Source organism: Raphanus sativus, chromosome 2, assembly GCF_000801105.2.
Source record: "Raphanus sativus cultivar WK10039 chromosome 2, ASM80110v3, whole genome shotgun sequence".
NCBI classification, from domain to species: domain Eukaryota; kingdom Viridiplantae; phylum Streptophyta; class Magnoliopsida; order Brassicales; family Brassicaceae; genus Raphanus; species Raphanus sativus.
In genome coordinates this window covers 13,108,883-13,136,869 of record NC_079512.1, presented here as the reverse complement: position 1 = coordinate 13,136,869, position 27,987 = coordinate 13,108,883, and the positions used below count along the sequence as shown (strand labels likewise).

The 27,987-nt window shown below is 35.3% G+C and overlaps 3 protein-coding genes and 1 long non-coding RNA gene across 4 annotated transcripts; 3 read left to right on the top strand and 1 right to left on the bottom strand.

Moving 5' to 3' along the window:
* The first annotated feature begins 5,017 nt into the window (after positions 1–5,017).
* Positions 5,018–6,843, top strand: LOC108834744 (uncharacterized). The gene is made up of 3 exons (XM_057004112.1): positions 5,018–5,860; positions 6,067–6,609; positions 6,684–6,843. The coding sequence occupies exons 1-3, from the start codon at positions 5,018–5,020 to the stop codon at positions 6,792–6,794; spliced, it is 1,497 nt and encodes a 498-aa protein (XP_056860092.1). The 3' UTR covers positions 6,795–6,843.
* A 4,480-nt stretch (positions 6,844–11,323) lies between these two features.
* LOC108842958 (probable receptor-like protein kinase At5g24010) lies at positions 11,324–13,042 on the top strand. The gene has a single exon (XM_018616021.2). The coding sequence runs from the start codon at positions 11,425–11,427 to the stop codon at positions 12,841–12,843; it is 1,419 nt and encodes a 472-aa protein (XP_018471523.2). The 5' UTR covers positions 11,324–11,424; the 3' UTR covers positions 12,844–13,042.
* Positions 13,043–17,674: 4,632 nt separating this feature from the next.
* On the bottom strand, positions 17,675–18,573 carry LOC130498204 (uncharacterized). The gene is made up of 3 exons (XR_008937130.1): positions 18,260–18,573; positions 18,075–18,164; positions 17,675–17,989 (listed from the first exon to the last, which is right to left on the bottom strand). It is a non-coding gene; the product is annotated as an uncharacterized LOC130498204 (long non-coding RNA).
* Positions 18,574–22,860: 4,287 nt separating this feature from the next.
* On the top strand, positions 22,861–25,102 carry LOC108831203 (uncharacterized). The gene is made up of 3 exons (XM_018604762.2): positions 22,861–22,944; positions 23,303–23,491; positions 23,600–25,102. The coding sequence occupies exons 1-3, from the start codon at positions 22,861–22,863 to the stop codon at positions 25,100–25,102; spliced, it is 1,776 nt and encodes a 591-aa protein (XP_018460264.2).
* Positions 25,103–27,987: the final 2,885 nt, after the last annotated feature.

Here is a 27,987-nt window from a genome sequence, read left to right as displayed (position 1 = left end):
ACATTCTTAAAATACTTTTAGAATGTGAATCATGTAAAGATATGTAGCCTTTTAGGCGATTTTTCTTTATGTTCTTGTCCTTTCATTATGAATATTCATGTCCACATTGAGTCATGAGATATTTTCTACATTCTCTATGATCATATAATGTTTATCAAACCCTTTTGGGACGTGATCACTTTAATCTATATTCACTTGGACGTTTTGAACTAACATGTTTTCCTTTATCCTTAGTTTAGTCCGAATGGGATAAGACTATCTTTGTTCTTGTGAACTCTTTGATGTTTCAATATTGTGTATGTCCATGTTACATGGAGTGATTAACACTTACCCCTATGGACACATCATATTTGGATACTTTTAGATGTGAGTTCACTTAGCTTTTACCAAGACTTGTAGTCTTTGCCATCATACAATCTTCTTTTGGGCGGTTTCTCTTTAAGGAAAAACTTTGTTTCTTTTGCCCATGGATTCATTATGAAACTATCCATTCATCAATTCTTAAGTCTTTCACTTATAAGAATGATTATTTTACACGTCCTTTCTTTGTGTACATAGCCTCAAATGTGAATACAATGCACACGACCTCTATATTGTACGCTCCTCTCTTTGTGTACCTTTGAGGCAATAGGATATTTGATCGTGGATTTTGTGTCTTAAGATGTATGTGGTTTGATCCACTATACATCATAAGGGTATTCACATGAATGGACGTTTTGTTTATGATATAAAAGCTTTTATTTATTGATTCTTTCAAAGATAGCAACCAAAGGAAGTGAATAATGTTTAAAAGGAAAATAATAAGGTGTGAAATAACTAAGTAAGAACACTAAGGGCTTGATGTCGAGTCAACATGTCTTACTCCATATGGTGATCTATTCTCTTATGCTTTGTTGGATCATCCTTTCTTGTGATCCATACGATCACACTTGTCATGATCCATGAGAACATCTTTGACAATTTTTCTTCATCTTTCCGAACCATCTTAGCTTTTCTTTTAAAGCTTTGCTGATAAAGAGTAGCTAGATACTTAGGAGTTCTGCATCTCTTAGCCAAATGGTTGTCCATTCCACAATTATTGCACAACTTAGACCATCCCCCATGTCCATATCCTCTCTTGACACGGTTGGTTTCTAGATCAGCCCTTTCGGCTGGTAGTGCATTAGCTGGTGGTAATGGAGTTGGCCTCGTAAACTCTCTTTCACTATTGTTCATTAGCAATTCATGATTTTGCTCAGCTTGCAACAATCTTGCTATTAGAGATGTATAGGTTTGAAGCCCATTTCTCTATATTGTTGTACTAACAAAAAGTTGGTAGGGTGAAAGGTGGAGAATGTCTTTTCCAACATATCTTCATCAGTCACTACCTCACCACATAGTTTCATTTCGAAAACTATTTTGAGTAGTGCAAAGTTATATTCTCCCAGACTTATAGTCTTGGAATTTGAGGTTGATCTATTCTCGTAAAGCTTTGGTATGCATAACCTCTTGGATACAATTTCTATTCTCTAGATCTGTCCAAAGCTTTGAGGGATCATCGGTCAGATATAGACTTTTGAGTTTTTTTCACAAATATGATGGCGAGTGTTCAGGAGTTCTCTTGCGATGCTATCATCTGTGATGCATTCACTGAGTTTATTAGACTCAAGTGTGGTTTTAATATCTTGTGCCCATTGCACATATTGCAAGTAGTTTTCTCCTGAGATTATGATGGAGGAATTCGACATCTGAAATATTTAGTGTTTCATAACTTAGACCTTACTAATATGTTTCGAGGAACTGATTTTAAAATCTAATTTTAGAGAAGTTTTCCAGAAAATTCTATAAAAGGAAACATTCTAAAAATGGAAACTTTCTAAAAATGGAAACTTTCTATAAATGGAAACTTTTCTAAAAATAGAAACTTTCTAGAAATGGAAACTTTCTATCTACCAAAATAGGGTTTATAATATCGATTGGTTTAGGGATTTATAAACTGATTTGGTTTAATGTTTTCACAATTCAGATTTGGTTTTTATAAGTTTCATAAACCGGTTTAGATTAAAGTTTAATAATCAAATATGGTTTAAAGGGTTTCATAATCCGATTTGGTAGGGTTTTATACAAAATTTTAATTTCATAAGTTTTATGGTTTGAATATTAATCGGTTCATTTTATAAAATCTAGCAACCTAACGATTTGATTTAAATCAAGCAAGAACAATAGTTCAACTTAGTTCAAATCGCAAACCTCAAATTTCATTTTATAAAATCGGTTTCAAGTTTTCAAAATATTAACCAAGTTCTATCAAGTAATCAAAAGAAGTTTGGATTTTGTTAACTTACCTTAAACTCGATCGATTTTGCTCCTTGGCTTCTCTTTAACCTCAATGGGTCTGACTTTGTTTTCCTTAAACAAATTGATCAAAGAGAAGTTAGTAATATGATAAACAATCAGCTATAAACAAACTAGAAAGAAAAGTTTGCAGCCTTAGGTTTAGTTTCTGATTTTGACGGTGCGGCTTGTAGCTGTCGTAGAGAACGCGTCTGATCACGGATTGAGGTGAGGTCTGCGGCGTTGGATTCTCCTCTTCAAATAGCTTCAAATTGATAGGTCGCACGTTTTCTGGATCGTTACGGTTTGGGAGAACGATCGATTTGAAGTTAAGTCAAAATTAGGGTTCTTGTGCAATTGACGGCGCGCACTAAAACAGAGCTTGGCGGGGCGTCTGAGATCTGATCGACGCGAGGTTTCCGGCTATGGATTCTTCTCTTCAAGATCTTCTAGTTGGTATGTCGCACGTAGTTTGGATCGTTATGGTTTGAGAGAACGATCGATTTGAAGTTGCGTCAAAATTAGGGTTCTTGAGCAATTGACGGTGCGTACTAAAACAGAGCGTGCCAGCGCGTCTGAGATCGGATCCTCGCGAGGTTAGCGGCGCTGGCTCGCCGTCTAGGTCGTTACGGTTAGAGAGATATGACTGTTTTAAGATGCGGCTAGTTTTTAAGGTTTGGATGACCTACGAATTTTGCTAGGGTTTTGAGCTTAGCTCGTGCTGATAACGTGTTGTGAATGTGTGTCTTATTAATGTCGAATATGAACTCCTTATATAGGGACTACAAGATAGGCCACTAATGGGCCAAAGCCTACTAGTATCTTTTGGATAAACATCCACCTGAACCAGTCGGTTCATAACAAGTATGATATTTTAAATGCAAGCAAAAATTAACCCGTGCTTAGCACGGGGTGATAATACTAGTACAGAATAAATGATAAGAATTCTAAAAATCAGTCAATTTTTAAAATTTGTAACCTTATTCCAATAACCCCCTAATTTCTTTTCTATTAAAAGAGAATACCATTTTTATCTACTATAAAAAATCACAATAGATCCATTTTCTTAATTATATATATATATATATATATATATATATATATATATATATATATATATATATTGATTATTTACATATTAATCTATTGAATATCTAAGATTTCTAAAAATAATAATAATTATAAAGATATTAAATTACAAATATGTTGAAAAAAATATAAGAAAATCTTACCAAAAATTTTACACATTTTAAAATTAATATATTAAATAATTTCCTAATTAGTAATATCTTCTCTATTAAAAGAGAAGTGCCATTTGTATCTACCATAAAATATGACAAAATATATTAAAAAGTTATAAATAATCTCAGCAAAATTTTCAGCTTTTTATATAAAATAATGCATTAGTTTAGTAAAAAAAATCAAATAATCACATAATTTCTTAAGTTCAAAAGTTATAAAAATGAAAAGTTATTGGTAAGTTTGTGCGGGTCAAAATAGTTTACATATTACATGTATGTGCTGATTGCAAATAGTTGAAAAATAAAATATGCATTCCTCACCTTCCTTTCTTCTTTTTCTTTGTCGCCTAAATTAGTTTAGTGGGTTCAAATTAAATCCCAATAAAACTTTAAATTATTTAAGATTAAAATAGTTTCCACAAAGCGATTTAATTTTGTTTTGTCATCCATGCATCAAACCAATGATCTTCACGAGACGCGTGTTTTTCTTTAAAACTTAAAAGAAAAAAGAAAATCTCGGCCGCCGTGCAGCTTTGCTGCCGTATTTTTTCTCCAAAATCACCTCTGCAACTCATTTTTCACTGTTGTAGCAATATCGGTCTAAAACATCCCTAATCCAATGCCAATTCAAGTAGCTTATCTTGTCCACCTTCCTCCTTCACCTCGAAACTTTTTCTAATATCTGAAAAGAGTGCCTTTAACAAAAAAAAATATCTGAAAAGAGTGCACCACATCTCTGGTATAACTCAAACCAAAGATATTCTTACCTACTAAGAATTACAGATTCAAACAAGCATGATATTATCAAATCAAAGATATATGAATCGGACTATAGAGAAATCAGTTGGAATATATTCGAAATCGTAGAAAGCTACACTGAAATATCCAATTTATAATCAAAAACCTTATTAATTTCAACCTAAAATCAGAGAATACAAAAAAATATACAGAGTTTGCTCAGGTTTCCATTGAAAACACATAAAAAATCACCAAAGGTAAAGATCCGACAAGCTTAAAAAGTACATCTTTAGATCAAAAATATTTTACAAATATGTGGATGATAAATCCAAAATTCTCTCTCTCTCTCTCTCTCTCTCTCTCTCTCTCTCTCTCTCTCTCTCTCTCTCTCATAGCTGACATAATTTGGTATGTAATCACAGTAAATTTGATTCTTATAGTATTATAATATTTTGTTTACAACAATGCTATTATTCACTCTGAATTTTATTTCTGTGCATGGTATGTTGACCAATGTCTTTGTGCAATTATTACGCTGTGATCCATCCAAACATTTTACCATTGCAATATAGTCTTTAGTTCAATTCAATTCAGCTGTTAGATTTTTCTTAAAACAAGACAATGGCCAATAAAAATTATTTAAAAGAAGAAATTACAAACTTGTTTCGTTGCTCATGTTTTTAGAGTGACTTGATTGAATCAGTGAATCAAACAAGTAAACAACAATGGCAGAAAGCATTCAAAAAGATCAAAAGCCAGTTTCTTTTGACAAATACATTTCTTCTTCTTCACGATGCTCGTTTATTGCGATCGTGATATTCTTGATCTTCCTCTCACATTTCTTATACTCCTTCAGTTTCATCCCCTTTATACAGTCTCCTTCTAAAATCTCCAACTCTCTCCTTGTACCTGTGGTGCAAGTCGGATCAGGTAATACCCCAGAGGAGAAAACAGAGCTTAAGCATGTAGTTTTCGGAATCGCCGCGTCCTCCAAACTGTGGAAGCATCGGAGAGAATACGTGAAAACATGGTGGAAACCAGACGGTGGGATGAAGGGTGCTGTCTGGCTCGAAAAAACTACAGTAAACGACACCGTTTCTTCCACCTTGCCTGAGATCAGAATCTCGTCAGACACGTCGAGATTCAAGTACCGTTACCGTAGAGGACACCGATCAGCGATCAGGATCACCAGAATCGTGTCGGAAACGGTGAGGATGTTAAACGGAACTGAATCCGAGAGAAACGTGAGGTGGATTGTGATGGGTGACGACGACACTGTGTTTTTCACGGAGAATCTTGTTAGGGTTTTGAGAAAGTACGATCACAAGCAGTTCTATTACATCGGAGCTCCTTCCGAGAGCCATTTGCAGAATTTGAATCAGTTTTCGTACGGCATGGCATATGGAGGAGGTGGTTTTGCGATAAGTTATCCCTTGGCCAAGGCTTTGGAGAAGATGCAAGATCGGTGTATCGAGAGGTACAGTGGTCTGTACGGATCTGATGACCGGATTCATGCTTGTATGGCTGAGCTCGGTGTTCCTCTCACCAGAGAAGTTGGGTTTCATCAGGTTCGTTTTTTACCTTTTTTTTTTTACAGTTTGGGATTTTAGTTCAGTTAATAATATAACAGAATTTGAAAAAGTATAAACTTAAAATCATTGATTTGATATTTTCTTTGTCTACCTAAGACTTGTGTGTGATCCATGTTATAGAATTATTTTTGATGTTTCTACCAAATCATATTTTGATTCATTGTTATTATAATTTTAAACAGTTTGATGTATATGGGAGCCTCTTGGGTCTTTTATCGGTCCATCCACAAGCACCGATAGTCTCTATCCATCACTTAGATGTAGTCAAGCCTATATTTCCAAGAATGGACCGAGTGAAGGCCGTAAAGAGACTCATGATCTCAGCGAAGCTCGACTCAGCTAGCCTCGTACAACAATCCATATGCTACGACACAACTCATAAGTGGACAGTGTCTATCTCGTGGGGATACACTGTCCAGATCATACGGACATATATGCCAGCAAGGATGATGGAAGTGCCCACTCGCACTTTCATTGAGTGGCACAAACGTCGTGATTTTACCAATGTTGCTTTCAACACACGCCCCATAACCTACACTGGTTGCCAGCGTCCACGAGTGTTTTACATGTCTCGCGCTCTTGGTGATTCTTCTTCAGGCACAACAATTACCGAGTATCTTAGGCACAAGGAAGATAATCCTAAATGTGAGTGGGGGATACCAGATCCTTCTGATATCAATCGGATCTTTGTCTACAAAAAGTCTAACCCAAATAGGTGGAATAAGGTTTGTAGTAAATATTTTACATTTGTTCCTTTACTAGGTAGTAATTTCTTTTTTTGATTGATAAATGTTTATAGGCACCAAGGAGAGATTGTTGTCGATTATTGCCAACGACGAAGACGGGAACTATGATGATCAAAGTCACAGCTTGTGAAAATGACGAAATTGTGGCTTATTCTAATAAATAGTTTTCTTGTTGGTTTATACTTCACATGGAAAACTTGTTGTCTTAGAAGAAATTCGTGACAGAATAAATTGATTGTTTACACATTAATATACTTGAGGAACAGGAAAATTCTATAAAAATACTCCGACTAAATTTCGTGAGTGTTTTAGTACCCGAATGTTTTTCCTATTCGGTTTGATACAAAAACTAATTATTTCTTTTTTTTTTTGATGATCCTGGTATCCAAATGCCTCGAGAGGAATCCGACTAGCGCCTAATGACCGTCTCGGAAATCTGGGCATTGCCCGTCAGAGAACCCGCCGAAGGCATCCAGGAGGGCTGGTGATCACCCCATGTTAAGCCACCAGTGGCCACGCGCAGCAGATCTGGGCTTCTCCGTATTGGGCCCAAAGGTCCCTCAAGATAATCACCACAAATCTGCAAGAGGTAGCCTCGAACCCTCGACCTTGCGGACAACAGGAGGGAGCACATACCAAGTTTTTAAAATTGTGCTCATTTTAATATCCAATTTTTTTTTTGACAACAATGAAACTAAACTATTATCTATGTTCTTCTTGTCTAGAGAACCAGACCGGAGGTATAGAGTCGACATAAAGCATAACTGAAAGGGAACTCCTAGCACCTCGTGCGAGCTTGTCCGCCACTAGATTATGTGCTCTTGAAATATGTCGAATCTTGAAGATAGGGAAGAAAGTCTTACTGTGCTCGAACTTCTCCAAGTGTGTAGCAAAAGCTGGTCATTCTTCAGGTTAGGACACCATCTTCACTAGTTGAGAACAGTCTGTTGCAAAAATTACTTCTGAAAAATTGAGAGTCTTCGTACACTCCATATCCCATATCAAAGCTTCGCATTCAGCATGCAAAGCAGATAAGCTTCTTCGGAGATTCATTGCACCCATCATCTTCTCATTTGAACCATTCATTCTACATAACCACCCTTATCCTGAGAATTTGTCTTGCGCCCTCCATGCTCCATCAACAAAACAGACTATGGACTCCTCTAATGATATAGCATCAGAAGCCACGTGAGTTGCCTGGTTTCTAGTCGGAGCCATTTGTTGAGCATCTGCCCAGACCACTGCTTCCACTTCTGCTATTCGAAGGATTTCCTGTGGATCACCTAATTTATTTGTATAAATTTTGTTATTTCGATTCTTCCATATATACTACAAAATCCACGGAAAGAGTCCAAAGTCATAATACTTTGGTAGTCTCCAAAAAAGATAATCCATATTAGAAAAAATCGATAAATCAGGGAAGATACCCGGGGCTGAAGGTATTTTTGACAATGCACATATTTGCACTGCCAGTGGACATTCAAAAAATACATGATTAATGGATTCTTCTTCGGCTCCACACAAACTACACCGTGTGTCACAACTAATTCCTCTAGCCCTCAGATTCTTCGCAACCGGGATAGTTCCCTTAATAACTTGCCAAATAAAATGATGTAACTTCGGCGGACACCTCAACTTCCAAGTATAACTTAATAACGGATTAATATCTGGTCCAAACGGAATCTCCTGAGTGACTTTATATGGATATTGCGTTTCTGTCTTGTAGCCTGATTTAACCGTATATTTATCCGTATCGATAAAAGCCCAACCAATAGTATCTTCCCTACCCAATCTACTAATCGCCAACCCTTTTATCAATGTAACATCGTCACGATCAAAGTATGCATTAAGCAAATTCACATTCCAAGAGAAAGTGGCCCGATCAATAAAGTAGTCCACATTAAAAGGTAAAGATAAATCCAGAGATATGTTTTTTGGTGTTGCTGACCTCGGGCGAGGAGCAGGAAGCCATGGATTAGTCCACACTGAGATAGATTGTCCATTTCCTACTCTTTTGATTAGCCATTTTTTAACCAGAGATCTAGCTGAACAGATGCTTCTCCAGTCATACGATGGTGAATAAGATCTGTGTGGATCCAAAGGATCTGTGTTCCTAAAAATAACGACCTTTATTTTATTTTGAAAATAAACAATCTGGATTGTCTATTAGCCGCCATAGTTGTTTTGCCAGTAGTGCGGTATTGAAGTCTTGAATATCTCGAAAACTCAAACCCCATCATTCTTGTGTCTACACACTTTATCCCAAGAAAATCTGTGAATTCCTCTTTTATTACCACTTCCTCCCCACCAAAAGTGGGAGATTGCACCTGTAATATCCAAATTATTCTAGTTTTAGTAAAATAATATTAGTAAGTCTTAAATGATTTTTTTCAAAAAATTTCTAAATTTCAAAAATAAATCTTTAATTCAAATTTCAAATTTTATATTACATTTTAAGAATAAAGTAACTAAAATTTTAATATTTTAAAACTTAGAAAGTAACTAAATTTTGATATTTTAAAATTTAGAAAAAATTAATTATGAATAAAATTAATTACTTTAATATTTCAGAAAATAAATTAGACTAAATATAATACTATAAATAATTTCAGATTATCCAAAACTCAGTTACTTCCATTCTTTAAAAATTAAATAAATGAAATCTGTAAGATTTTCTTTTCAATTTTAGAGATTTTAAAGTTTTGTTTGAAACTTATTGTAGAAATGAGCATAGTTTGAATAAATGATCACATTTTCTAAAATAAATATATTAAAATGAGTAAAAATTATTAATTTTGGTATAAACATAGATAGCAAAGGAAATTTGGAATTAAAAAACTTAACGAAATTTAGTTAGGATATTTTTATGGAATATTCTAGGACTGGAAAAAAATCTGAATCCGAAAGAGAACTGAATCCGATCCAAAAAAATAGTATCAAATCAGAACCAAAACTTGTTAAATATCTGAGTAGATTCAAAATTTAGGTATCTAGAGAACCCAAATCGAACCCAATCTGAATCGAAATATTTTGGTTATCCGAATATATCTAAATCAGATTTATATACTTGAATATATTAGTTATTTTTATATTTAATGTCCAAAAATATCCAAAATGTATATATGGGATATTTTGAAGTTGTCCAAAATATTTGAAAAACATATAGAAATAGTCAAAAGTCAAGAAAAAGTCAATATCTAGAGGAACTAAACAATACTCAAAATACAAAAATAATTAAATAATATATAGTGATTTTCTGTCTAAATATTCAATCCAAACAATTTTTATGTTAGGTTTTGATATTTTGGAATGTATTACTCAAATTTATATGTTTATTCTTAGATTTTGAAAAATTTAAAGTATATATAAATTTTAAAAATTTAAAAATTATTTTAATAGATTGTATGAATCTGAACCAAACCCGCAAAGATCCGAACTGGCCCAAACCAAAATTTATAAATACTCGAATGAGGTTAAAATCTTTTACCCTGAAAACTGGAAATCCGAATAGATCTGAACCGAGAGTACCCGAAGGTCCACCCTAGTATATTCTATTCCCTTTAATAATTAACTAAAGATTGACATGCACGCCTGTGCGGGTGTTAATATTTACCTTTTTATAAATTGATATTTTGTTTTTTCATAATTAGTATATAATTATATTTTTCATAACATAATTAATTATGTAAGTATTTGAATATGTTTAGATTCATATACATCATAATCGAACCATAATCAAATATGGTAATATGGTTACTTTTGGTTATTTTTAGGTTTAGTTTAATTTGAATTCAAAATACATCAATTGAATTGGTTAATATTGTTATTTTTTATACAAATATCTGAACCGAATAGATTAATTTTTGGATATTTATAGATTTTTATATATCAAAACTGAATTCATCTAGAATTGAAAAGACCCGATTTGAAACCCACATGAAATTATAATACCTGAATGAAGCTTTGTTTCAAAACTCAAAAAAAAATACTGAAAATAAATAACTTGTAGCTGAACAAATACCCGAATATATATATATATATATCTAACTGGTTATGTAAACAAATAAAAAATCATTTGTTAACCAGTTTGAATTCTTGTCCCAAATAGAGTAATTTCATTCAAATATGTTAAATTATTATAGTTAATATGTAAAATAAATGTTGTCAAAATATCATAGTAAATATAATTAATGAAATAGTAAAAAAGTAAAAAAAAATAAATGTAAAAGATAAAATAAAAAATTGAAAAACAAATAAGTTTTGTTTTTTAATTTTGTAACAAATGATGTTAATTTACTTAGTGAATATAATAAATAAATTGGTTATAACTAGTTAAAAATATAATTAAAATCTGTAAAAAATCACTTAAAAATAGGCAAGTATTATTTTGTACTGCTATTCATGTTTCCAAATAATTCTCATTTATATTATTATTCATGTTTCCAAACAGTTTTTATTTGTATTCCAGTTTTAATAATATAGATGATAAAACTATTTGGCTTATTTGTTTTTGTGGTTGATTATTTAAAAAAAAAAACTAGACTTGAGGAAATAGTTAAACATCTTTCTGTGAACAGTCATTGATCATTACTAAAATTTTGAGACGTAATTGGGCTTAAGCCTTCAGGCCCTTTGCATAAGTTGGGATATATGAGCCGCTACGAATTAGTCATGTCTTAGATGATAGAAAACGAAACAGCTGTAATGACGCGTTGACTAGGTCTCATTTTCCAAATTACATTTATCATCTTGTCTGATCGACTGCAAAATTGTGCAATCTCTTCTCCGCGGGCAATGGCGATTCTGTCCAGAAGGATCGGTTTCATCCTATTTGTTATCTTCCTATCATCCTCAATCTCAATCTCATCTCTCTCTTTCTCCCCCTCCGACGACTACCTCGTGAACTGCGGCTCGGACGTTGACTCCACCGTGGATAACCGCCGTTTCGTCTCCGACGCATCATCGAAAGTGAAGTTCTTCTCATCGGAAGGATCAGTCTCCCTCCAGGGAGAAGATCTAGCTCCGAACGTCCCTCAGATCTACCGGACCGCCAGGGTATTCACGCGACAGGCCAAGTACGAGTTCAATGTCCGCGAGAAAGGGACTCACATGGTACGTCTCCATTTCAATCGTCTCACTTCCTCTAAAATCGATCTTAACGGCGCTGAGTTTCACGTCACCGTTAACGGCCACGTCGTCCTTAGAAATTTTAATGGCACGTCGTCTAATAAAGTTAGGGAGTTTCTGATTTGGGTCGGTGTTGGAGAGGTTGTGGTCAGGTTTGTTCCTAGTAAAGATTCGAAATTAGCGTTCGTTAACGCTATAGAAGTTATATCCGCGCCTAAGGATTTGATTGCTGACGTGGCAACCTCTGTATCTGGTGATGGAACTGGGAAAGTGAATGGTTTAGCTAAGCAAGCTATGGAAGTGATGTACAGAATCAATGTTGGTGGTAGAAAGGTCACTCCTTTCAATGACACCTTGTGGAGAACTTGGCTCCCTGATGATGACTTGTTCAAATCCCTTGGTGGGTCTTCTTCTCGCAAAGCTTACTTCACCGGTAGGATTAAGTATAGGCCCGGAGGTGCGAGCCGGGAAGTTGGTCCTGATAACGTCTACAACACTGCCCGTGTGGGCAACGTTATGAGTTGGGACTTCCCTGTGAGCACGGGTTACAAATATCTGATCCGGATGCATTTCTGTGACATTGCTAGCAAATCACTCGGTCTCCTCTATTTCAACGTTTACATCAACGGGAACTCGGCGTATCAAGATTTCGATATCTCTGACTCTACTGGTTACGTCCTTGCTTCCCCTTATTACATGGATTTCGTGGTGGATCTTACCGCTGATTCCAACAACCCTTCGGGATCATCGATTAGGGTAAGTGTGGGATCATCAAACAAGACCAGTGTTGATGAGCGTGGGGTGGATGCGATGTTGAACGGTGTTGAGATCATGAAGATGAATAACTCGATGGGGAGTCTTGATGGGTTTGTTTCAACAGATATGATTCTCACTTCTTGCCCAAATAGAAGAAACCTAAGCATATTCATCGCAATGATGGCCTTTATGTGTATATTCATGAGCTTTTACGTTGTGGTTCAGAGGAAGAAAGTCAGAGATGACGTCTTTAACTGGACCAAGCTGCCCATGGACGTCCCTCAAGATAATCTCAAGTCTGGGAATCAATTTGCAGCAAGAAAGCCTTGATGATATTGCTTTTTGCTTGTTGGGTATACATAAACAAACTTCTTCCTCGAGTATTTTCTACTTTGATACGATCTTCTTCTTTTTTAATGTTGTTTCTCATGGGTGATGTATTGTACTTTTTGTTTTTTTTCTTTATGTATTTGTATCTGTGTATATTTATTCGACAATCAATATCGATATATGTATGTTATTCACGAAATGTGTTCAGACTGTTCATGCTATTATTTGATATCTTTCAGTTTAAAAAGATGTAGTTCTGAACTAGATTATTCAATTACAAATAACCAAAACCAGTATACTATTTTGAAACCCAATATCTAATTCGGTTTGGATTTAAGAAAACATCCATTATTTGAAAGTCTGATAAACCCTTAAAATACCGTTAAAATACAGAACCCGATTATCAGTTGAATCACTGGTTAAACCAGCATACAATTTTTACTTTCTTTTTTTTCAATTTTCAATTATATTAATTACTAGAATATATATCTATTAATATATTTTTAAGAGGACACATTAGATAATAGTATCATCAGATGCCGATGTGTCTCCTCTCTCAACTCCACACCTCATTAAATCATTTGTGAAAATTGTTTGGGCTTTTGTTATAGTCAGGTTTTGTTTAAATTTCGTATGTTTCTTATTACTCTCTTTGTAGGTTTCGATTTGAAATTTAAGACTGCTATAATTTGTTTGGACCTCTATTATAATCAAAGTGGTCCATAAGAACATAGTCTCTCTCATTGGAGACTCCTGCCTTTTTCTGATACAATTCTCACTGTCGCCATTCGTCATGTGTTCATCTCACCGGCTGTAAATATCTTCAGGAGTTATGAAATCAGACGGTGTCCAAATGTCGACTTGAATGCATGCACTAACTCTAGGTTTCCAGTCTTCCCACAATTTATCATTTAATTCATCCTAACATTACTCCCTTGCTTAGGATCTACGACTATAAAAAGGTTCCTTCTACACTCTAAAACTCATCACTCTAACCCTCTCGATCATAAATATTTTGTAACATTCATAGATGAAAAATCTAAGTATACTTGGATCACATTGTTACAATCTAAAGATAGGGTGCTAGAAGTTTTTAAAAATTTCCAAAATTATATTACTAACTATTTCAATGTCAAGATTAAAATTTTTAGATCAGATAATGGTGGTGAATATACTAGCACAGCTTTCAAACAACACTTAGCTGCACATGGGATTATACAACAAACTAGTTGCCCTTACACTTCACAACAAAATGGTGTAGCAGAAAGGAAGAATAGACATCTTATGGAGGTGGCCAGGAGTATCATGTTTCACGCCAATATCCCTAAAAGATTTTGGGGAGATGCAGTAGTCACTGCTACTTACTTGATCAACCGCACACCTACAAGAGTCCTTCTTGATTCCACACCATATGAGGTACTGAACAAAAACAAACCATCTATAGACCATTTGCGGGTATTTGGGTGTGTGTGTTCAGCACTTTATCAGTGAGCTTGATCAGGAGTACATCCCAAAGACATATGAAAAAGCTATGCTACATAAAAAATGGGAAGCATCAGTTGGTGATGAGATGGGAGCTATGATCAGGAATAATACATGGTTTGAGACTGAATTTCCCAAGGGCAAGAAGGCAGTGACAAGTCGTCTCTTATTTACCATCAAGTATGGAGCTAATGGGAAGCCAGAAAGGAGGAAAACAAGACTGGTTGCAAGGGGATATACTCAAGTGTATGGTGAAGACTACCTAGACACATTTGCACCAGTGGCCAAGCTGCATACCATAAGAATTGTTCTATCACTTGCTGTCAACTTGGAGTGGGATTTATGGCAGATGGATGTGAAGAATGCTTTCTTACAAGGAGAGTTGGAGGATGAAGTGTATATGAGACCACCTCCTGGCCTAGAAGACATGGTGAAACCAGGAAATGTTTTGAGACTAAAGAAAGCCATCTATGGCTTGAAACAATCTCCAAGAGCCTGGTATCACAAGCTGAGCACCACTCTCAATGGGAGAGGATTTGTAAAATCAGAGGCTGATCACACTCTCTTCACCCTAACCAGCCAGCAAGGTATTGTGGTGATCTTAGTATATGTTGATGATATTATCATCACTAGTAGCAACAAGGAAGGTATCCTCTCAACTAAATATTTTCTTAAAAGTGCCTTTGATATTAAGGATTTGGGAGAATTGAAGTACTTCCTTGGAATTGAAATATGCCGCTCTAAAGAGGAGCTCTTCTTATCTCAAAGGAAGTACGCACTTGACATTTTAAATGAGGCAGGAAACCTTGGAAGTAGACAAGCCAAAACACCATTGGAAGATGGCTACAAGGTGCTGCGAGAGGAGGAGTATGAAGCTACTCCATTCAAATATGTCAAGAAGTATAGAAGAATGGTTGGCAAGCTCATATATCTAACCATCACCAGACCTGATGTGTGCTTTGCTGTGAATCAAGTAAGCCAACACATGGGATCTCCTAAGGTGCATCACTGGAACATGGTGGAGAGGATCTTAAGATACCTAAAAGAGGCGCCTGGTCAAGGAGTATGGATGACATGTAACAAGAGCACTGAAGTGGTTGGGTATTGTGATGCTGATTGGGCTGGAGACAGAGTTGATAGAAGATCAACCACATGCTATTGCACTTTTATTGGAGGGAACCTGGTCACATGGAAGAGCAAGAAGCAGAAGGTGGTGTCATGTTCAAGTGCTAAGGCAGAATATAGATCAATGAGGAAGCTTACAAGTGAGCTTATATGGATCAAAGGGCTGCTAAAAGACTTGGGGATCGAGATCAACACACCAATGACTATGCACTGTGATAACCAGGCTGCAATACACATTGCATCCAACTCAGTCTTCCATGAGAGGACAAAACATATAGAAGTAGACTGCCACAAGGTGAGACAAGCAGTGGAGCAGTAAGTGATTCTTCCATGCTACACAAGAAGTGAAGACCAGCTAGCTGATATCTTCACAAAGGCAGCAAGTACTAAGGTGTGTGAGTCCATCCATTCAAGGATGAGACTCATAGATATCTCATGTCACTGATCTATCCTCCATGAAGTGATGTACTCTTTTTCCTTGGCTTGGATTTTATCCCATTGGGTTTTGCCTAGCTAAGGTTTTAATGAGGGATTGCTTCATGGCTTCCAAGCTTGACTTGTTCCATATGGTCAAGCTTGAAGGGGAGTGTTGACATGAAGAGAATAAAAGAGCAAGAATGATAGTAACAAGAAGAAGATCATCCGGGTTGTACAAGAAGAACACTCTGTACAAGTCTTGATCATCCGGGTTGTACAAGAAGAACAGTCTGTACAAGTCTTGATCATCCGGGTTGTACATGAAGAACAGTCTGTACAAGTCTTGCCCTAAGATTGTCTTGGAAGACAAGGAAATGTCAAAGACTGATTTAACTATTTTCCTGATGTCTTGGGTGAGTTTAAACAAGTGGTAGCAAGTGGTAGGAGCCGTTGGAGGAGTGTTACAAACCAAAGTCACATGTGAAGGAAGAGAAAGAGGAGATGTCCCTTTCATCTCAGCCGAAAGTGACATGCCCTGATCTTGTCTACAATTGTTTATGTATTCTGATTGTCTTACTCTCTCTTGTTTATCAATTTATGTAATCTTTGTGACAACTAAATCAATCAAGGAAATATAATTCCTCACTTCTCTCTTATCTTGCAAACTCTCTCTCTCTCTCTCTCTCTCTCTCTCTCTCTCTCTCTCTCTCTCTCTCTCTCTCTCTTGGTTTATCACTTTGATTCTCACACTATTTTTGTTAAATCACCACAACTACTCTCTAAATTCATACATTTTATCAGCCATCACCTTGGATCAATCTCCAAAGCAGGAAAAGTACTTTAAACATGTACTTTAAGTTGACAACGAAGTGATTTTCCCGTGTTCATGTACGGATATAAATATTTATAAAGTAAATATATGAGAAAATAGCCCAGATAGCACTAACCCAACTTTTAGTCCCCAAAGTAGCACTCAGGACACAAAGTCACAAAAATAGGTTTCATTAAGTTTGTCATTTAACCTTATGCCCTCTCCTTTATTTCTTCTTTGATTGAGTAAAAAAAATTTGAGATTTCGAAATCTCTCTGTCGTCGTCTCCTTCTCTGCAGGAATCACTGTCTTCTTCTCCTATCCGTCGTTTCTTCTTCGTCGTCGTCGCCGTCCTCTACTCTTCGTCGTCGTTGTCTCCTCTCCTTATCTCCTCCTCTTCGTCGTTGTCGTCGTCTTCTTCTCTTCGTCGTCCATCGTCATCTTCTGGTGTTCATCGTCTTTTACCTCTTGTTCATTGAGTGATACTGCTTGCTGGTGTTTCAAATTTGATTTATCTGATTAATTACGTTTGTTGATTTGATGTTTATTCTTCTTCGTGGTGCTTAGATCTGTTGACGAGAAACTACAACACCGATCAGAAATTTACCATGTCCACCTACAGTGCATCCATACTATTCTCAGATTCTCGATTTCGATGTCAGTTGGATCTATTGATTATCAACGAGTGATGTATCATTTTATAGCTGTCACTACAGGAAATAAGGGTAGTAATAGCGGACGAAAAATGCTATGATTCATGTATAATAGCGCTTCCTTGGCCGCTCTGACATCGCCCGTTATAATAGGTCCGACACTTTTAATAACGGTTTTTGTTTATGCTATAATTAACCCTACAACTATAGCGAATGTTTCGTGTTATTAATTTATTTTAAAATTATCTGGAAATTTATTAAAAAGAATTACCAAACCAAACCAAATTAAATTAAATAATTCATAATTAAAGAATTCAAAATTAATTTGAAAATTAATTCATAATTTAAATTAAAAATTTTTATTGACTAAAATCAGTATACAAATAATTGGTTTACAATTAAATTCGATTTATTAGTAATATTGGTTTACACACAAAACCGGTTTATTAAACTAACTCTATTTGAACCAAACCTAATAAACCACCCAAAACTAAACCTAATATACGCTGATGCCTGCCTTCCTCCCATCGTCACCTTCCTCCTCCATTTTCGGCCTCTTCCTTACATCTCTGTCTTCTCACCTTCTCCTTCTTTCTCTTTTCTTCATCTGTCTCGACTTCATCTCCACCAGCACAGCTTATTCATATCCGCCTTCTTCCTGTAACAAGAACAAGCAAATCAAAAATCAAATTTAAAACACAGAGAGAACAATGGCGATTCAATATGGACTGTATCAGATATACCTATCAATCTTGTAACACTATGAGAAAAGAATCTTGTTTAATCAAGTTACAGTCAGCCCCAGTATCAATTTCACTTCCTCTTCCCTGTCCCTGAAGTCAAATCCCAATTTAATCAAGTTACAATCTTGTCAAACAACACTAATCATTCAAAAATCTCAAAGCAAATCAAGGAACATATAACAAACCTGAGATGTGGTTGGTGTTAACTAAGACCATGAATATGCATCTGGAAAAGAAAAGCTTTGATAAGAGGATAGATAAAAAAGTGGTTGAGACAGAGTTCTTGGCAGAAGTAGAGAACGAGGAGGTGGAGATGAAGATGATGGCAGCGGCTGAGGTTTATGGTGATGGGGTGATTTTGTGTAAGGATGAAGAAGATAGACAGAAAAAAAAGACTATACGAAGATGAATCTCGTTGTTCTTTGTTTCAGAGAGAGAGAGAGAGAAGAGAGAGAGAAGAAGAAGAAAGCGAAGAAGCGTGAGTGAGAGAGAGAGAGAGAGGCAACACACAAAAGATTAAATCTGAACCCTTCAAAATATCTAATCTAATGGTTAGAATTATCAATCCACACACAACTTTTTCTAGCCAATAGGAATAAAGGGTGAGGATAGGTACAAGAATGATTTTGGACCTTTGATTCAAAATCAATCAATGGTTCAAAAAAGAAACAATACAAATTGTATTCTTATTTATTTATAGCTATTATAAAAATTATTCAAGCTTTAAATAATTTGGTATCATAATTTTAACTTTGAAATCTAAATTTTTTATTTGAATTTTAATATATTTATAGAAATATAATTTATTTAAAAAATTAAGATTTAATGTTTTGTGATATATGTTAAAATGAGATATGTGGTTTAGGGGTTAGGGTTCAGATTTAGGATTACATATATGATTTAAGTTTTAGAATATACTTGAGGTTTAAATTTAAAGTTTCTATTATAAGTTTGTAAATATTGGATTTATGATTTTCAGTGTAGAGATTAAGGTTGGGGTTTAAGGTATTAAAGTTTGATAGTTTGTATTAAGATATGGATGTAGAGTTTAGGGTTTGAATTGTAATGTTAAAGGTTGGTCTTAAGACTTTGTTAAAGATTTAAGGTTAATTTGTGTTTTGGAAGTTATAGATTAAGATTAAAAAATTAAGTTTGAATTTGCAATTTTGGTTGATGGTATGAAAAGATTAGAGTTTAAAGATTTATGTCTATATTATAGGATTAAGTTTTGGGGTTAGGGTTTTAAGTAGACCAAAATCCATATTTGTAATATCACACTAAATATATATGGTTTGAAATTTGATATAAGGTTAGAATTAAGTTTTAAGGCTTAGATTTTAGGATATAAACCCCTAAATTTTTATATGTTAAAATATTTTTTTATCAAAAATCTAATTATCATTTTTATCCTTTATTTATTTTAGGTTTGGGAATTTTTTATGATTATAACTAATATTTGTAGATATATGTGTATATTTTGTATGTTTTTGAATACTTAAATTTCGAGATATTTTAAAGTTTGAAGTATGATATAAGGTTTAGGGTTAAGTTTTGGGGTTTAGATTTTTGAGCACACAAAAATCCATATAGTAATATCACATTAAATATATGAACCCCTAAACTACTATATATATATATCTATAAATATTTTATAACAAACTCATTTAATTATTGTTTTATCACATATATATAAATATTTTGCAAAAATGATCAAATCAAGAGTTTTCTATTTAAAATTTTGAATTCAAGTTTTAAAATATTATTATTTATTGTATTAAGGATATAAGGTTTAAGGTACTCATTTAAGATTTATAATGGAATTTTAAATAGTCACTTTGTTAAAATTACATAACCATAAATTTATAAATATAAATGGTAATTAAAATTTTAAACATAATTTTTATAATATATATTGCACTATAACAAATATAATTTACTCTAACAAGTGAATCATAAATACCATATTCTTTTCCATTAAAGATTCAAAACATACAAAATCAATACATCAAAACCTATCAAACATACTATCAAGAGATTCAAGAACAGAGCACTAGAGTTCGGTTTATATGCTGCAGTCTAGAACAGAGCACTAGAGTTTCCACACACTGTCAAAAAGATCACATAAAATAAAGAGAGATAAGAAGACCGGTTAAGAAAGACTTGTCTGATTCAAGATTGATGAAGAAAGACCATGAACCAGATTGCTAACTTTTCTTATCAGCATCACATCACACACACAACTAACTAAGAACAGAACCAGTTTCAGGTGCAATGAATGGATCGATGGAGAACATTGATTTTAGGCCACAAGATTCTCAGCATAACACATCACACACACATTCACCATTTACATTTTCACGAGCTCCTCTGCCTCGTATTCTGCTTCTTCACTCCGTATTGGACCTGTATCAATGCCCCTGCATCTCAGACTCGTCGCAGATACCAGCGTCACAACATACAGAGACAATGGAAAATACTAAGTGGATCTCTCTTCAGAAAACAAATCAAAGAAAAAAAGAAGTAATGAAAAGTTACCTCTTCAGGTTGGTCTCTCTTCTGACCAGGCAAATCATAGACTTTCTTCTCCCTCTTCTTCTTTACCTTTCTTCTCTGCTTCTTCTTCTTTCTATGTCTTCTTCTTATTCAACTCCCTCTCCTAAAAACCAGAGAGATAGAGACAGCAACATAAGAATACATCAATTCGACTACATCAATCTACCTGATTCCATATTTAATACTAAATTGCTGAAAGACAGAATGAGAAATATAAAAATCAAACATTCGAAACTCCAACATAGGAATTTCTCTTGGGAAAGAGGCTTCTCATCGTCGTTTTCATCAATCTCCTTATTCTTTAATGGATTTGGGCGAGACCCAGATAAAGAAGACTTGTTGACTAGTTCGTCCTTCACTTCCTTCTTCGATTTTCTCGAAGCTGAACCACCATTGTTGGCGTTCGTAGGATTCTTCTTCTAACAAAGGAACCATCTTCGTCTCCTCTTTCTTCAGAGCTTTAGCATCATCAGATACCATCTTCGTCTTCTCCACTGTGTTTTTATATTTATCTTCGTAGACATTGAAGCTAACCTAATTCGAGAGAACTATTTGGATTTTATAAGAAACAATGAAGAAAAAAGGATTTTAGGCGGCCAAAATTTTTTATTTTCCCGCGATAACATATATAGCGTTTTAAATTTGACAAACGCTATAAAAAAGGTAAGTGTTGGTATACAATAGCAGAACTGTCAAAACCGCTATAGTCTAGTGCTATTAATATTCACATTTTCTGTAGTGTGTGATATCGTTCCGTGTTGTTTGCACTTAGCTATATTGAAAGGCATATTATGCCGTTTTCAACTAAATTATTCAGGATACCTTTTCTAATCACGTATTAAGCCTTCCAGAACGCCTTGACTATTATAGGTTAATACTGATTCAGCTAGCTGTAGCAATCAAGTTTCTGATACATTTGATTCGCATGTTCCTTTGAATACCAATCCAGTGTTTCGTTCTACTGTGCAAAGAGGAGAACATGTGCATCGTCCCTAATTTTGTTTTTAGTTTGTGTTGTGTGTTGTATGATTTCTTTAGTCTGTTCATGATAGGCTTCCTAATCAAGTACTTATTAGTTATTCTATTTTGATTGAAGTTGTTTTGTAGAACTATGGAAGTTCTTTGCGTCTGTGGACAATGGATTTCAAAAAAATCTGTCAAGTGGGAGTTTCAAGTTGATTCGAACAGGAATGCTTCTTTCATTTCTATAGGAGAAGATCTTCCTATGAAGATTTGAGCAAGATTGTCTCGGATGAATTTTGTGTTAAAGAGGGAGAAATCAGTTTGACGTATGATATTTCTTTGGACATGAGAAGTGTTGTTGAAAGTTTTCCCCCATCTCCATAGTTAATTCTCGTCAGCTCAACAGTTTCATTGGGAAGATTAGAGCATTTGATGGAACATCTCTGCTGTGTATTAAGGTTTGTATGACTTTTTCAACTAAATTATTCAGGATACCTTTCCTAATCACTTATTAAGCCTTTCAAAGTGCATTGACTATTGCAGGTTAATATTGATTCAACTAGCTGTAACAATCAAGCTTCTGATACATTTCCTTAGCCTGTTCCTTTGAATTCCAATCTAGTGCTTCGTTCTACTGTGCAGAGAGGAGAACATGTACATCGTCCCTAATTTTTTTTTTGGTTTGTGTTGTGTGTTGTATGATTTCTTTAGACTGTTCAGGATAGGCTTTCTAACCAAGTACTAAGCCTTCCAAAAACACCTTGAATTTTACAGGTTAATATTTATTCAGCTAGCTGTAACAGGCAAACTAGTAATACATTTACTTCTCATGTTCCATTGAATGTCACTCCAGTGTTTTGTTCTACTGTGCAGACAGGAAATCAGGTACATCGTCCCTAATTTTCCTTTTTCTGTTTGTGTTTGTATGGTTTTCTTCTTTCTTATACTGTTTAGGATAGGCTTCCTAACCAAGTACTAAGCCTTCCAAAAATGCCTTGAATTTTGCAGGTTAATACCAATTCAGCTAGCTGTAGCAGGCAAACTAGTGATACATTTGCTTCTCATGTTCTATTAAATGCCACTCCAGTGTTTTGTTCTACTGTGCAGACAGGAAATAAGGTACATCGTCCCTAATTTTCCTTTTTTCTGTTTGTGTTTGTATGGTTTTCTTCTTTCTTAGACTGTTCATGATATGCTTCATAACCAAGTACTAAGCCTTCCAAAACCACATTGAATTTTGCAGATTAATACTAATTCAGCTAGCTATAGCATGCAAACTAATGATACATTTGCTTCTCATGTTCCATTGAATGTCACTCTAGTGTTTTGTTCTACTGTGTGGACAGGAAATCAGGTACATCGTCCCTAGTTTTTTTTTCTATTTGTGTTTCTATAGTTTTCTTCTTTCTTAGACTGTTTAGAATATGCTTTCTAATCAAGTACTAAGCCTTCCAAAAACGCCTTGAATTTTGCAGGTTAATACTGATTCAGCTAGTTATAGCAGGCAAACTAGTGATACATTTGCTTCTCATGTTCCATTGAATGCCACTCTAGTGTTTTGTTCTACTGTGCAGACATGAAATCATGTACATCGTCCCTAATTTTCCTTTTTTTTTTGTTTGTGTTTGTATGATTTTCTTCTTTCTTAGACTGTTCAGGATAGACTTCCTAACCAAGTACTAAGCCTTCCAATAACGCCTTGAATTTTGCAGAGTCTTCTTTATGAAGGTGTTTCTACAGTTCCTCTGCATGCTCTTCCGGACTTTAGTCCTGTCCATATTGGACTTTCACCAACCACGCGAGGAGTTGGTGATATTATGGTGAATAGGTATTTTATAACCAAGGAAGATTTGATGTTGATGAAGAAATGGGCTTTAGAGTGGAAGTTTGAGTACAAGACTGTCTCTTCTAACAAGTCAAGAGTGTTATTGAGTTGTGTTGATGACAATTGCATGTGGAAGATGCGTGTTACCAAGCTACTTCTTTGAGACTTTTTTGTTGTTAAAAAGTATGTTCGTGATCATACATGCGATACAACACATAGGAAAGCCAACCACAGACAAGCATCTGCAAAGTTGTTGGGTTCTTTGATTTACAGCAATTATGGAGAAAAGAAGGAAGGTCTCAAACCGAAACAGATCATTGAACATGTCAGGATAAAGCATGGCGTTCACATCAATTACAAACAAGCTTGGAGAGTGAAAGAAGAAGTTCAGTTTTTGGTTAGAGGAACTCCTGAAAACAGCTATTACAATTTGTCTAGGTGGTTGAACAAAGTCACAGAGACAAACCCTGGTTCGTTAACTTATCAACATAAGGATGCTAATGGAAAGTTCAAGTATGCATTTGTGGCTTTTGGTCCATCATTCTCATTGATGAGGAGAGTTATTGCAGTAGATGGTACAATTCTCAAGGAAAAATTCAATGGGACTTTATTAGCAGCTTGTGTTCAAGATGGGGATTATCATCTATATCATCTCGCCTTTGTAGAGGTCGACGATGAAAATGCCGCCTCTTGGAAATGGTTCTTTAGAGGTTTAACCCACATGATCCCGGACGCTCCGGATCTTGTTTTTGTATCAGATAGGGCTAATTCCATTGCTTCAGCACTGGAGGAAGTTTATCCCTTATCTCACCATGGAATCTGCAGGATCCATCTGCTCCGCAACATCACTCCTAAATATTCGAGGACTGGTTTGCTACCTCTGGTGGAAAGCGCTGCTGATGCCTACACGTGTCATGAGTTCTGGTTAATCTTTAAGGACATAAAGGATAAATGTCCTGAATTGGCTAAGTATCTGGAAGATTCAGATTTTAGGAAGTGGGCACGATGCTATGCGCCTACGAACAGGTACAATATCATGACTACCAACATTGCAGAGTCTCTCAATTCTATGTTGAAAATGCCTCGTGAGTTGCCAGTGATCTCTCTCCTTGAGACGATTAGATTGACACTCACCACTTGGTTTTTTGAGCGACGCGAAGCGGCTGCGAAACATAAGCACCTGGTAACCCCAAAAGTTGTGAAGAAATTGGTATTCAGGTTTGTGGCTGCAATGCTGCTGAATGTGTATCAAGTTGATCAAAGCGAGTTTGAGGTGAAGGATGAAAAAATGAAGTATGTTGTTGATTTGGAGAAGCGACATTGCACTTGTAATGTTTTCGATATTGACAAGATCCCCTGCATTCATGCAATTGCTGCTGCTAAATATATTAAGAGAGATGAAAACCATTACGTTGATGGTTCCCACTTGACAGAAACGTGGGCTAAAGCTTATGCCGAAAGCATACACTCTGGTGCAGAGTTGTTAATGTCCATCTATCCAGTGAATATTGATGAACTTACTTGCCCACCTCCAGCTACAAAAAAGAGAAGTGGACGTCCTCCTACGAAGAGAAAGAGATCCGTTGGCGAGTTTGGGGTTCATGGATCTAAATCTCAATCCCACAAGTGCAGCAGATGTGGCACAGGAGGGCACAACAAGACCACATGCAAGAAGCCTATAGGATGAAGTTCACTATTCATCTTTGCTCCATTCTTTTTCATTTCCATGTTTTTTACATTTTTATTGATCATTTTTCTGGATGTTTGGTTATGTGATGATTACATGATATGGACCAGACCATATATACATTTTCATTTTGGAACCCTGTCCTGAATAAGTATGATGTCTTTCAATTTTTGTAATATACAACCTAGGTTTAAATGCATTTTTCTCCAAAACTGCAAATCACAATTTGAAATTTCTTTAGTCTTTGTAACGTACGACCTTATTTTTTTTATCTCATTTCAATTCTTGTTTTAAACTTCTTTGCTAGAAAGAAACACAGTTATATTCAACTATTTTGGAAACCTATCCTGAAATTTCGAGTTTCTTCCCAACGTTTATAATATAAAGATTGTGGTTAAATACGTTTATGTTGAACCATATACCAGATGATTATCCTCGGCCTAGCGGCTAAACCACGTCTCTTTCGGAATTGAAACACTTGTCTCGACCCAGCTTCGATTCCCCACTACAAGAAAACAGATATTTAACGAGGGCCAGTTTCCTCGTTAATTCCTCGTAAAAGGAAGTTTACGAGGAATTAACGAGGAAACTGGCCCTCGTCGTTTATCGTCCGTCGTAACACACATTTCGTCGCCATTTCCTCATAAAGTAGCGAGTCAACCATTTCCTCTTAAAGACGAAGTAAACATTTCGTCGTAAGTTCCTCGCCGCATTTCCTCGTAAAATCCTCGCGGCCATTCCTCGTAGAAACCACGCGATGCATTCGTTGTTACTTACATGTAATTTCCTTGAAAAGAAATCCTCGTAAATTTGATGTAACTTCCTTGAAATATTTTTCTCGTAAACTCCACGTAGATTCCTTGAAAAGCTTTCCTCGTAAATACCTCGTAAAATATTCCTCGTAAATTCCTCGTTAGCTTTCGACGTAAATAACTCGTATAATGCGAATTTTCGAATTAATAAATAATATTGATTAATTTAATAATTATTAATTTAATTTAATAAAAATATTTAAATATTTGTGGTTTATAAATAAATTTTAAATAAAATTCAAATGCAACAAAATATTTTATATATAAATAAGTTTTGGATTTTATAATACATAAACCGAAAAAAACTAAGGCTCGTTCATCGTCTCGTAGAATTCCTCGCTTCTCCTCGTAACATCCTCCTCGTCATGTGTGCCCGATGACTCGCCTGGAATGGGATTTTGTTGTTTCATGTTCCTCAACAAAGTTTCTCATTCCGGATTTGTGGCCGCTATAACGTCGATGAAGGCCTCGAGTCCACTCACACGGCTTTTGGTCGCGCCCAGCTCGGAATGCAACTCAGTGACTTCTTCGGTCCGTCTCTGAGCATAAGACGATGTCGCTCTCGGAACATCATTGACGGAACCGATCCCCAACGTACGTCCTTTTTTCTTAGGGACAACCTTAAAAACAAAAAAAATTATATTTGTTAGTTAAATCTAAAAGTTGAATTTAATGAATTAATAATAAAAAAATATTTAAAAATTTACCTCCTCGTAAATCTTATCCACTTCAGTTGTGGATAAGATAACGGGTAATCCGTCGGCGGACTGCTGGGTCAGCTGAGTCTGGTGCTCCTCAACCTGGCGGGTCTAACTGACTACCAGGCTCATCGAACATGTCTCTGTAGTGAGCAGTAAGCATGTTCTTGCGAACCTGCAAAAATATATATTTTGAGTTTATGATCATCAATAATAAAAAATCTATCATCAATAATTAAAAAATCTATCTAACGAACATAAATTCCGTAAACCTATCTAAATTCCCTAAACTAACCACCTAATATACTAAACTAATTATGGGGAGCGAGGAAATTACCATTTCGAAGGAGAGAGGAATGGGAGAGGAGTTGGAGAGGAAATGGGGAGGAATTGGAGAGGAAGTTGGGACGAATAGAGAGTGTGAGGTTTGGGTTGTATATATAACTTACGAAGGCGTCGCAATTTCCTCGTAGCTTTACGAGGAATTAAAGAGGCCCGTCTTTTATTTCTTCGTAAAATCCTCGTAAACTTACGAGGAAATTGCGAGGCCCGTCCCAAATCCAACGACGAATAAGCGAGGCCCGTCTTTCTGGTCCTCGTAAATGCCTCGTAAATTACGAGTTTTTAACGAGGTAAATTTCTAAACTTCTAAAATCAGAAACCCCAAACCCTAAACCCCATCTTTCTTATATTCTACTTCATATATTACAAACATATCTTCCTTTTAACCTCAATATCTTCTTAACATTTCAAAACTCAAAATCTAAAACCACAATTCTTTAACTTCTAATATCAATCTCTTCTTTCTAATATAAACTTATACAAAATCAAATTATTTATTTAAATTTTCTATTTTGCAACAAAAATATAATCTTTTGAAGATTTGAAAATATAATCTTCTTAACATTTCAAAACTAAAATTTAAAACCACAATTCTTTAGAAAATTATAAAATTATTAATGAGGTTTGGAGTTTGGGATTTAGACAAAATAGAAGAAAGATGGGGTTTGGGGTTTAGGGTTTAGGGGTTTAGGGTTTAGGGGTTTAGACAAAATATCTCGTTAAAACCTCGTAAACCCACGAGGAAATTACGAGGAAATAAAAGACGGGCCTCGATAATTCCACGTAAGCTTACGAGGCCTTTACGACGATTTTGTTTTACGTGGAATTAACGAGGCTCGTATTTTTTTTTTTTTTTTTTTCGTCGTTATTTCCTCGTTAACTACGATGAATTTAACGAGGTATGCTTTCTAAACGCCTAAAATCTAAAACCCCAAACCACAAACACCATCTTTTTTATCTTCTACTCTTCATTCCAAACTTCAAACCTCAATATATATTTTTTTTCATTCCAAACCTCAAACCTCAATTTTTT

Bases quoted from the DNA above. Each gene is read 5' to 3' on its own strand.
- LOC108834744 (XM_057004112.1), top strand. From the start codon at position 5,018: ATGGCAGAAAGCATTCAAAAAGATCAAAAGCCAGTTTCTTTTGACAAA. The intron at 5,861-6,066 runs GTTCGTTTTTTA...AATTTTAAACAG, and splicing joins GAGAAGTTGGGTTTCATCAG to TTTGATGTATATGGGAGCCT. The intron at 6,610-6,683 runs GTTTGTAGTAAA...AAATGTTTATAG, and splicing joins ACCCAAATAGGTGGAATAAG to GCACCAAGGAGAGATTGTTG.
- LOC108842958 (XM_018616021.2), top strand. From the start codon at position 11,425: ATGGCGATTCTGTCCAGAAGGATCGGTTTCATCCTATTTGTTATCTTC.
- LOC108831203 (XM_018604762.2), top strand. From the start codon at position 22,861: ATGCAAACTAATGATACATTTGCTTCTCATGTTCCATTGAATGTCACT. The intron at 22,945-23,302 runs GTACATCGTCCC...TGAATTTTGCAG, and splicing joins CTGTGTGGACAGGAAATCAG to AGTCTTCTTTATGAAGGTGT. The intron at 23,492-23,599 runs GTCTCTTCTAAC...GTTGTTAAAAAG, and splicing joins GGAAGTTTGAGTACAAGACT to TATGTTCGTGATCATACATG.